The sequence below is a fragment of the Lactuca virosa genome, chromosome 1 (genome assembly GCF_052849685.1).
Source record: "Lactuca virosa cultivar CGN04683 chromosome 1, Lactuca_virosa_CGN04683_v6, whole genome shotgun sequence".
In the NCBI taxonomy this organism is placed as follows: Eukaryota; Viridiplantae; Streptophyta; class Magnoliopsida; order Asterales; family Asteraceae; genus Lactuca; species Lactuca virosa.
In genome coordinates, this window is record NC_136426.1 from 258826352 (window position 1) to 258838945 (window position 12594).

At 33.0% G+C, this 12594-nt stretch overlaps 1 protein-coding gene across 4 annotated transcripts; it reads right to left on the minus strand.

Moving 5' to 3' along the window:
• Window positions 1-6553: 6553 nt before the first annotated feature.
• On the minus strand, window positions 6554-12052 carry LOC145166449 (nuclear transcription factor Y subunit A-7-like). 4 transcript variants are annotated; one of them, XM_079085430.1, is made up of 6 exons: window positions 11887-12052; window positions 10617-10680; window positions 10198-10319; window positions 9796-9903; window positions 7925-8089; window positions 6554-7019 (listed from the first exon to the last, which is right to left on the minus strand). In XM_079085430.1, exons 2-6 carry the CDS (start codon window positions 10642-10644, stop codon window positions 6855-6857), a joined length of 588 nt encoding a protein of 195 aa, XP_078941556.1. In that variant the 5' UTR covers window positions 10645-10680; window positions 11887-12052; the 3' UTR covers window positions 6554-6854. The 4 variants fall into 4 exon arrangements, with proteins under 4 accessions (XP_078941556.1, XP_078941569.1, XP_078941575.1 ...); XM_079085443.1 differs by having other exon boundaries at window positions 10134-10319; XM_079085449.1 differs by lacking the exon at window positions 11887-12052 and adding an exon at window positions 11826-11855 and having other exon boundaries at window positions 10134-10319.
• Window positions 12053-12594: the final 542 nt, after the last annotated feature.

Consider the following 12594-nt stretch of genomic DNA (forward strand, 5'->3'; position numbering starts at 1 on the left):
TGAATATTTGGGGTTTATTATGTTAAAATACGAGTTTGGGTGAAAATCCCGCGTTAAAATCACGAAAAACGGGCTTAAAACGCTAAAAATATTGAAAACCGGGTAGGAATTGCTGAAATCCGAACTTCAGGGCCGAAGGTGCGCAGGTTCGGCTCCTTAGGAGCATAGAACTGAAGGCGAGGCTCGGTTGTGCATGGGAACCGAGAGGTCTCGCAGGCTGCTCATCAGAAGGGACCGAGAGTGGAGGGCTTCGGCTGCACAGGCTCGCTCCTCGGACAGAAGGTGGGAAGTCTTCTCGGACCGAAGGTAGGAAGGGAGAGCCGAAGGTCAGGTTTCGGCTCGAAATTTTCAGGGGACCGAAATAGACCGACCGCTCGGTCCATTTCGGTTGATAGGGTTTCGGTTCTCAGGAGGTTCGGCTCTAAGAGGTTCGGCTCCTAAGAGGAGTTTCGGTTCCTAAGAGGAGTTTCGGCTCTTTAAGGCTGTTTTTCGCGTAGACTTCCGTTTTCGAGCTGTTTTCGTCAAATTCGAGGGTCGGGATGCCCCGAGTGATTATAAAAAGTTGAGAGAGATTTTGAGAGAGATTTGGGAGAGATTTGTCATACTTGGAGAGATTTGGCATACTTGGAGAGATTTGGGAGAGATTTGACATTCTTGGAGATATTTCTCATACAGAGGGAGATTTGAGAGAGGTTTCACATACTTGGAGAGATTTGGGAGAGATTTGACATTCTTGGAGAGATTTCTCATACAGAGAGAGATTTGGGAGAGGTTTCACATACTTGGGGAGATTTGGGAGAGATTTGACATTCTTGGAGAGATTTCTCATACAGAGAGAGATTTGGGAGAGATTTCACATACTTGGGGAGATTTGGGAGAGATTTGACATTCTTGGAGAGATTTCTCATACAGAGAGAGATTTGGGAGAGATTTCACATACTTGGAGAGATTTGGGAGAGATTTGACATTCTTGGAGAGATTTCTCATACTTGGGGAGATTTGGGAGAGATTTCACATACTTGGAGAGATTTGGGAGAGATTTCACATACTTGGAGAGATTTGGGAGAGATTACACACTTGTAGCGATTTCTCCTACTTAGAGAGTTTTGGGAGAGTTAGAGTGAAAGAGATTGGGAGAGACTTCTTTTGTGACCTTTTTGAGTGTTTGGCTTCGCAACGCAAGGTTTGTACATCCCGTTAAGTCTCGTTATGATTGTTATATGCCCCTGAGGGTTAAAGAATAATGTTTGATCGAGTAGTTTCATCACTTGCCCTGATTAGGGTTTAGAATTTCCGAACACGTGAAAACTCTAAGTGATACTTTGTATTAAGATTGCGAGTTGTTCAATAAGAAACATAATGGAAACCCTAATGTACAAGGGTTAGATGAGTTGACCGGTTTGACTTGTTGACTTTAGTTGACTTTGACTTGGCCAAAAATTGACGGTTGTCACATTGTGAGCCCATTTGAGCCTCCAAATGGTAAGTACTCCTTCCTTATGCTTAGTACTTGTTAGGAACACTAGTTTAACACCTTAAAAACGTCCAAAACTCAAGATCCAAAGGAGTGCATGGCCGTACACCCATATGTGGCCGTACACCCCTCAAAACACCCCTAAAGGGCCTCCAAAATGCAATTCTAGCTTCAATACTTGATGAGCAATAGTCCCACAATCTTCCCTATCATTCAAACTCACTTTTGTGCACTTGTTACCATGAGTATACGGCCGTACACTCCATGGCCGCACACCCATGGCCGCACACTCCTCATTGTGGCCGTACACTCCCCATAGATGAATCACATGTGATTCTAACACTTGGTCCAAGTGTTTCCTAGTCCCTAAAGGTGTTTCCTTGCATGTGTTTTCTTCTAAACACTATATTCATGCCAATATATGTTAATATATGTCATTTAGGACTCGTTTGTGTCTTGGGACTTCATTCGTGGAACTTCTCATCCTTACGCGCATATTCGTTTGAATCACCCACATAAGGTGAGTTCATACCCTTATAATGAATCTTTTAAACTGTTTTAAATGCTTTTAAGGGGGGGGGGGGATACAAGTTGAACACAATGATAATTGTGTTAATGTTTGTTATAAACATCTTTCAAAAGATTACTTATGTCTTTTATAAGTGATCAAAGCATTTCAAAAACTCTTTTAAGTTATGTTACTTTATAGTTTATAAAACTCCGTTTTTAAAGTACAATCATAACTTAGTAGATAAATGAGTCTTTTCAATAACAGTTCAAGTAAACATGCTAGTAAACTATAGTATGTATAGTTTAGGGGTTCAGTTCATACTAGATGCTAGAACATACTATAAAGAGAAACAGGGAGGAAGATACAATACGCGATAACAAAAAGAACATACTAAGATACTATAACAGAACGAACATACTAATGCTATAGCAGGGGAAACAATACAGGATCTAATTATACCAATAATCATTAACTCATTGTTCTAAACAAAAGGTGATAGTAAATTGGGTATACATGATCATATAACGTTAATGTGAATTTACACGGCCTAGAAATTTGTTTGCGGAAGTCGCGTCTGGTCCTATGAATCTCTTACAGGGAGAGCGTATAGTATGGGTAGTATCCATCACATTATGACCTTAATAAAACAAACATGTTTTAAGGTAATCAGTACGTCAGGATGTCGATTCAAAAGACAACTGTGTACTTGCATTTTCCCATTACTTTCATATTGTGACAGTTCCACTTGAAAGTTAATGCAAACTATTTTCGAGTTAAGATAGTTATAAACTAGAGAAAACTTACATTTTTTTCAAACTACAAACAGAACAGTCGAGTCTAGTACATTCAGTAGAGAGGGCCCTATAATGCTAACTTTATGATTCCTTAGTTTATACATCAGGGATTCCTTAGTTTATACATCAGGGATATATATTAATCAGATCCGACAGGTAGTAGGATGTGTGCTTTCCGCTTCATTTCCTGTTCCTTGTTTGGTTGTGGGCTTAGAGCAGATTCACCCAGCCTACTATTTATTCGATCTTAGCTACGTATATATTCCGTACACACCAAGTAATCATAAGGGGTACCAGGTATGGGTCAGGTCATAGGACACTAATTCAATGCACAGTTTTCTAGTACAAAACATACTTTGAAAATAGAACATTTGGTATTCAAAACTAGAAACTTAACCAGTAAATAGTTTAATCCATTTTATTAAACCAATATAACTTAAAGGACCTTAGGTGGTTAATTCTATAATACCTTAGTTTATACATCAGGGTTATATATAATTAATACCCGATAGGTAGTTGAATGTGTGCTTTCCGCCTCATTTCCTGTTCCTTGTTTGGTTGTGGGCTTAGGGCAGATTCACACAATTAACTATCTGTTTGATATTAGATTATATATAGCTAGTATAAACTAAGTGTTTATAAAAGGAACCATTGTGGTTCCATTTTTACTAAAAGAAATAAGGGTTTTCTTAAAGAGTCTTTTCATCAAATATAAAGGAACTATTACAGTTAACTCCGTGAGTACCAAGTGAATACACCGGGGTTATATACAACGATGATCTAACAACCAATGGGTTGTGTGCCTTCCGCCTCATTTCCTGTTCCTTGTTTGGTTGTGGGCTTAGGGCAGATACACACAACCGATTGTTTGTTTACTCTGGGTTTTATATAACTTGTATCCATTTAGTACTCATAGAAAGGGATTGTAGAGTCATTTTTACTTATCTTTCATTAAAGCATGAAATATAGGAATTTCTGGAGGAACATGCGAACTTTTCTAAACAGAACTTTCAACTTTCTTACAACTTACTTACATCACTAAAATCTTATGAACTCACCAGCTTTAATGTTGATCTACTCTTTCAAAATAACTTGTATTCTCAGGAGACCAGTAGACAGGTACGCGCACTGGGATTCAGAAGGTGGAGCAGTATAGCTTCATGTCTTGTTTTGTTATTTACTTTGTAGTCTATGTTATGTGAACCACATACTTTGTAAACACTTTCTTTCTAATGAAATGGTTGTTTACCACTTTGATTACTATGATGCATGTCTTGTGATACTAAACATGACGTCCTCCGCCCCCGAACGTTTCCGCCGTTCCGGTTTTGGGGTGTGACATGTACTGAATTAAATGGATCTTATTTTTCTGTACCTAACTATCGTAGAAGACAATCGTCGTTGGAAAATATGTATCGAAGGTCTTGAGCGGTGGTGGAAACACGTACCTGGCCGTTCAATTTCTTTCTTCTAGGACAATTTTTTTGTAATTCTTTGTGCAATTGGAACATAGAAAAAGCACAAATGCGGCAGTTCATGCCACATAAGAGAGAGAGAGAGAGAGAGAGAGAGAGAGAGAGAATGTTACCATAGATATAGGCATCAAGTTAAAATATTTACCATAATTAAAAGATAATATTTTAACTTAGTTTATACAAAATGACTAAATTGACTTTAATTAATTATTTAAAAATAAAAAAATCAATATTTAATGATCGGCCAAGAAGTAGTTTCACATTTACACAATATTTGTTTATATGCATATGATCCTAACTCTCTCTCTCTATATATATATATATATATATATATATATATATATATATATATATATATATATATATGCATATGATCCTAGCTCTCTCTCTCTCTCTCTCTCTCTATATATATATATATATATATATATATATATATATATATATATATATATATATATATTTCCTTTTAGTTATATATCTAAATGTCTATTTATGTCATTTTACATTCAATCTAGCTTATAAGCTATTTTTTACCGTCACTATTAGTTCATAAACTAACTTATTAGCTGTCAACTAGCTTTTCAGCTACTCTATTCGAACACCGAACACTGAAAAAAAAAGAGTTAAAACATGGCATGAATTAAGGTAGTGTTTGTATTTTGTCTGCAGATCTGCGTGGCCTCTTTTGTCTGCGCCGCGCAGACCACGCGCAGACATTAGCCTTCACAGACTGTTTGTTTTTTTGAAGACTGCAGACCTAAAAATGTCTGCGCACCCTCTTCTTGGTGCAGATGTGGACCAGAGTTTTCTAACATCTTCAGACATCTTTTAGCCTAAAAAAGCATATATATCTTTATCTTTTTTACGTTTTTTTTTTAATTTATATTTTTCCAACTTTATTTATGATAAACAATTTGAAAAAAAAAATTACAAAACTTCAAAAAAAAAATTCGACGATACAAACATGATATTTTTGACAAATTTATAAATAAAGATTTATTACAATAATAGTCGTTGAAGTTGTTTATATAAATATGAAAAAAAATCATAATATATTCTTATATTTTTTTGCCAAATTTTGTAAAACATTATTTAATACAATATCGTCAATTTCTCGAGAAAATATTTATGGTACGTTTTTAATGGATTTAATTGAAAAACTCAAAGTTTATTTCTATCCATTTATGTATCAAATTCTTTGATCACTAATTATAATGTTTAGTTATAACTTCGCAACCAAAGTTGTTGGTTTTTATCAAATATATACGTTAGTTCATACCATTTTTATTTTTATTTTTATTTTTATACAATAATACATAAAAGTTGATCTAGATTCGTTAATTATTTATAACAAAGTCATAAAAATATTAAAAAAATCACTTTGAAGTTTAAAAAAATCAGTTTATTTAGATTTCAGTTTATTTTAGTAGCCCGCAGATGTTAAAAAAACAAACAGTCTTCTTTTTTCAGACTGCAGACGTTTGGTCCACCTCTTCTACTGCAGAGATCTACAGATGTGGTCCGCAGACTGCATACATTTTGCCTCAGAAAAAACAAACAACACCTAAGCTTTTAAAGCATAACAATAATTACATCATTTCTATATCATTTTAATGTATAAATCAATTGTTGGAAGTTTTTATTTTCTAAGTTTTTAATTACTCTTAACAATAATATATCCGGATTAAATCAAACCCGATGTATTCTTGTTAAGACTAATAAAAAACTAAGAAAATAAAAGCTTCCAACAATTGATTTATACATTAAAATGGATATAGAAATGACGAAATTATTGTTATGCTTTAAAAACTTAATTCATGCCATGTTTTAACTCTTTTTTTTTATCAATGAAAAACTAGTTGCCAGCTGATAAGCTAGTTTACGAACTAATAGTGACACAGGTAAAAAAAATAGCTCATAATATACTTCTGTTGTCATGTTTGGCAAATAAAAATAAATAAATTATAAACTTGTTTTTTTATAAAAGCTACTCGGATTAGCATTTCAACGAGTTTATTAAGTTATTATTATTATTATTAGTATTTTTTTAATTCTTCCAAATATACACTTTATTAATTATTGAAAAACCCAATCTTCTAAATGGTCATTCTATGTTATTTTATATATTTCAACTAGTTACCAAACATTATTTCATTATTTTTTATCAGCTAACTTATCAGCTATCAACTAATTGCTTAGTTAATACACCAAACATAACCTAAATCCTGACAACAATGCACCAAAACAATGGAAAAAAATAAACTCATTGGTTATCATACAAATATAAAGAAAAAAAAAATACTCAAAACACATTGGTTATCATACAAATATAAAACACAACTTCACTACATCAACTTATTCAACATCAACATACTTCACCAACTACCAAAACCTACAAAATCAAATATAAAAAAAGGAAAAAACCTCACTACTCTCAAACACAATTCGACTTCAACGACAACATTTCATAACGATTTTACCCGTCAAAACAAACAACGGCTAAAAAAACAAAAAGACATCACCATTGAAGCTTTATGATATAGACAACACGAAAGCTACCACCACAAACCTCGACTTGTCTATACACCATTGAAGAAGGATTAGGTTTTATCCGAGTTTAGATTGATGTTCATTTGTGATTGTGATTGGGGATTATTGTCATTAGAACCTTTCTCATTTTGTTGCTTATCTTTCTTCTCAAATCGACCCCCACACCCTCGGCTTCTTCTTAGTGCATGCAAATGTCGCGATTCGTGCAAGTATGGCTGCAAAATTTTGACAAAAGTTAGAAAATGAATAAACTTATGATTAAAGACTTTTAGGGTTAAATGCAAGAAACAACCATGTACTTTTATTTTATTTATTTGAAAAATCTTACACGATTGTAGCAATGTCATTCAAATACAACAATTTTCACTGCTAATTTTGTAAATACATAGAAAATACAAGGACATTTCTGTCATTTTTCCCCCACTGATTTTTCCTAGTTGGGCATTTTTGACACGCACACCATATTTCCAAAGGGTCCTTATCAAAATATCTGACTTTTATTTTATTGTTGTAATTTTAGTTATTCTGTTATTGTATGTTGTTATAATTTGAATCTATAAAGTCCTTTGCATAATTTTTTCCTTTAGGCTGCATTTGTTACATGGGATAAGGCCTTAAACGGTTTTTTTTTATTAGGGATAAATGAAAGAAATTTAAACTTATTTTCATTTAATTTGTTTATTAAAGCATCTTACTTTCACTTCTTTCTATTACAACCATACTTCCAATTTTTCTTATTAAGACATTGTATTTTGAAAAGTAAACCCAATCATAAAATTGTACTTTAAAAAATCTACCCAATTATACATTGTACTTTGAAAATTTTACCCAATTATAGCAGTGAAAATCGCTTCGAATATGGAATAAATTTGCTACGATTGGACGAAATTTTCGATGTACAATATGTTGTAGTAGAAAAAAACGAAGACAAAATGCTATAATAAACAAATAAATGAAAATAGAATGCTATAAGAAACAGATAGATGGAAGTACTTTGTTAATTCAAGCATTTAACCCTTTTTAGTATAATGATAATATGATATAGAGGTTTAACAATCCTTATGTAAAAAAAAAAAAAAAAAAAAAAATCTACCTACATGTGAAATGAGAATGTGTATACCTTTCTAGACTTGTTAGCTTTGTTTTCAGATTCAGCTTTTGCACGACATTGCCTACGCCTCATGATTCCATGATATTGTTTAGCATTCACAAAAACAGGCTCCTCAACCGTATCTGATGGCAGAGGAACACCAGCTTGTTGAATTCCCATAAATTGAAGATGCACCTATACAAAAAAAAAAAAAAAAAAACAAAACAAACAAACATCAAACAACCTCTAAAACAAATTAAAATCCTCTTGTACATACATGTAAATAGAACAAAAAAGACTGCAACTTTTTGTCCCATCAAAAAAGGTGGGACATGTTGTACTGTATTTGGCATGCATTGTATTGTGACTAATGTAAATAGGACAAAAAAGACTGCAACCTTTTTGTCTCATTGAAAAAGGTAGGATAGGTTGTACTGTGTTTGATATCCATTGTACTGTGACTAATGTTAATAGGACAAAAAGACTGCAACTTTTTGTCTCATTGAAAAAGGTGGGACGGGTTGTACTGTGTTTGACAAGCATTGTACTGTGACTGTGACTGATGTGAACAGGACAAAAAAGACTACAACTTTTTGTCCCACTAAAAAAAATAGGACACAGACTCGCTCTCACTCATTGGTCTGTACAAAAGACGTAAATACCCTCCTCATCCTCATCATTGAAATAGCCCTAGAAAGCATGTTGCTTTCGATCCCTTTGGCTGCGTAACATGGGACAAAACTAGGCCTAATATGTTTCAATTGAGTTCCCTATATAACTTAATATTTTCCTTCCAAAATTTGCTCAAGAAAATGCGATTTCTATGTGTGATAATGGAATCTAGAATGCCATGAAGTTTAATTACTTCTTTAACAAAAACCTTAGCAATTGCTCGAGTTGTATAAGGATGTTTTAACCACCCGATAAAATGAGTGCACTTATGTAAGAGGAATGTGTTTAATAATCTCCTTTCACTGAGATGAATCTCAACTTTATCACCTACTTCTATTGTATCACTCACCATGTGTGAATCTTTCACCTAATTTTCATCATCTTGTTCATTATAATCAATATGAATTACCATAACAAGAAGCTCTTTCTTTCATTTCTTATGCCTAGGAGATAACTTTTCATCACATCTATAACACAGCCACAGCCACAGCCCTATGATCTTTTCACTTGTAATTCTTGATCTGAAATTCATCTATAATCTCAATTTCGTCTATAATCTCTCATATTTCTTTCTTGATTTAACAAATTCTTATAAGACCATTAGACTCATTTGAATTAACAGAATTTTTGTGTTTATTATTCCAATTATACAATGATTTCTGGGAACTAATCACTCTATTTTTCTCCCATATTTCTTATAGCAGCTTCTAAACCATTGAGAAATTGATTGATAGATTGAAATGGAATGATTAAAAGTAACCTAGCATCCAAAGGCTAGTGTTCTTTCACAACATAAAAGTAATTAAAAGATGCAACTTGCTGATTATACTAGCCTATACACCGAATTAACTATAGAAAAGACAATAATGCCCCTAATTAACACGCATATAACAAAACACATAAAAGCTACTAGATTTATTTAATTCCTCCTCATCCTCCTAACATATGTGAACATTAGTGAGGTCTATCACTTTCTAGGGCTATTTTCGATAACGATGATAATGAGGGTATTTATGTCTTTTTGACAGACAATTTCAACCTATGTCCCATTGCAGTCCAATGCAGGTCAAACGCAGTACACAATGTCCCATTGGCTGCTTTTGTTACATGGGAAAGATCAGGACTTGACATGATAATATGATATAATGAGGATGAGGAGGGCATTTACGTCTTTTGCACAGACAAGAGTTCTAGTCTGAATCCAAATGCATGAAGCTAGTATTTCATACCATAGGTTGCCCTGGATATGGCTGAGCTGGATACGATTGAGTTTCATACGGATTAAAGATATTTGTACCCCTATAGTAAGGATCCGGGAAAGGATAAGCTGCTTGCCCCTGAGGTTAAAATAGACATTATACACTTCACACAAAAATCACCAATAAAAAAAAAAAAAAAAAACGTTTGCTTGACTGATTATGACTAAGCTACATCAAGTTGAAGTTTCATAATTTGTTTGAAAAGTTCAAAAGAGTGAGTTTTGTTGAATATGTAGATTGTAGAATGTATGTAAAGGAGGGGTATGTATGTAATTATGTATGTATAAACCATAAAAAGCAAGTGTTACCAAAGTTATGAACAAATAAGAGGATAGTATAATCAATGACTTTTCAGCAACTTCAAAGAGATACCAAAGTTGGGTATTGGATGTTTGAAGGATGAGATGTTCCAGTTGTTGTTGTTGTTGCAGGAGATGAAGAACACTGAATTTGAGCATCCATTTGACTTTGCTGCATCTCACTTTCACTATTATCTGTCTCACCAAATCCACATAATATCAAATACTATTACACACACACACACACACAAAAATTACAACTTTTTGATTTTTCATTTGAATAATTTCAAGTAACTCAAATGCTAGTTCAGATGACTTGTTATTTAGTTTTTATTTTGACCTTTTGAAAGACATAATATGCCAAAAATTCAAAAGCAATGAGGAAAGGTTTTTAAAGCAATGTGCAAATTAACAGGATAAAAGAAACAATGATCATAAATAAAAGTAGATGAATCAGAACAAAATATATTGAAACAAAAGTGTCACAAATACCCGAAAACTCAGGAGCAGAGGAGGACATGATGCTGTGTGAACCACAGATTTGATGAACTTGAGTCTGCATCAAAATTATCAAAATCAGCATCACAAAAGTACAAAATATATCCAATTATAGTGTTCAAAATTGCTTTGTATACAGATGAAATTGCTATAATTGGGTAGATTTTTTGACATACAATGTTGTAATAGGAAAAATGAAAGTAAAACATTGTAATAAACTAATTAGTGAAAGTATGTTGATATTTCTTGTATTTAACATTAAAAGATAATCTAAAAGTTCAACAATATTTCAAGATGTTCTATGATATTAAAATTGCCCAAAACTCAATTTAGCTTCATATTCTATCAATTAAACCACTCTTGAATAGATAAAACCATGGAAACCACAACTTTAATTATAACAAAAGGAAAAAAGAATAGTATCTGTAATATGCTTGGAAAACTATTAGAAAAAAACTAAAAGACAATATGATACAATTTTATAAGTTAGATTCTAGCATTCCTCCTCAAGGATCATTTAGGCTGTGTTTCTTACACAGGACATAACTGGACATGTTTTCTAGGACCATAAGATCATTCTTGATGAGGAGGGCATTCATGTCTTTTGCACAAACAAGAGATTGAGAATGAGTCCATGTCATATCTTTTTGGGTAGGAAAAAAAATTCAATCTTTGTCCCATTGATATAAGTCCCAGTTGTAAAAATACCGATTAGTCCCTAGGCGATTAATCCATACCTAGGCAATTAATTAGGGATGAATTTCTAATACCTTGAAGAAGTTCTAGATCGATAGAAACTTTTTGAGGAAATTAATTAGTGTACCACTATTTCATACCCACTCTACCTCTCAATCAAAAGAACCAAATAGCACTACAAGATTCAAAGAAACAATCCTTCCCCATTAAAAAAAAAAGAACTTATTCATTCATGTAAATTGCAGAAAGACCCTAAGGAAACAACTATTGCAAGTCAAGCTCAATATCCAATCAAGTGAACTCATCACATATGCCAACAAAATCCCATATCAACATTCATCTCTTCCCAAACCCCACCCCCAAACGAGAAAAATGGACTACTCGATATCGCATCGTATTCAATTTAGAACAGAACAAACAGAAATTACGAAACCCATTATTCGAATTCCAATCAATACTTATTCAAATTAGAGAGAGCGCGGATAAGTATAGAGGATATGAAATTACCCAAATTGATGATGTTTTTATAAAGAAACTAGGGTTTAAATTATAGAATTTAGAAGTTTACCTCAGTAAGAAGGTTGAAGGAAGATTGATATTTGAAGTTTTCCGTTTCTGGGTCTGCTTAATTCTATGCCGCTGATGAGAAAGTTGTCGTTTTGCGTAGGAATGTTGTGGACAAGCTCAGCTCGTGTCACAGTTTCACCCGAAGTAGGATACTAGGATGTAGGAAACCAGTTAGGGGAGGTTTGCCCCTTTGATATATATATTATATATACGTAATATATGATAATTTTTATTTATATTAATGACGTAAATAAACATTATTCTATTTGTTATTTGTAATATGAAATACCTATATTTGTTCTTTCAAAATAATAATGTATTACTACCTAAGCTTATAAAATACTTATATATTAATATGTTTCATGTAATATATCTCTATTATTGATAACATTGTAACTACAAGGCTATTATAGTGTTAAGCACAAAAAATGTAAGTTTGTTGTCATTATAGTAAAAAAAAACAATAATTTAAAAGTTTTATACACGGATAATGACTTAAAATTGTACCTTATTTTTTGATTTGTACAGATTTAATCACTGAGACTTTTTTTTTTTTTGTCAATGTTTTCCCATTGAACTTGTTTGAACTGTTCGAAAAACATCCTTATGACCTGCAATTATAGGTGTAGCCGGTTTCTTACGTATTTGAAAGCTCCTACGAGGCTTCGGCGAGTCTCCGACGTTCACGATTTTTTCGACGAACACAATA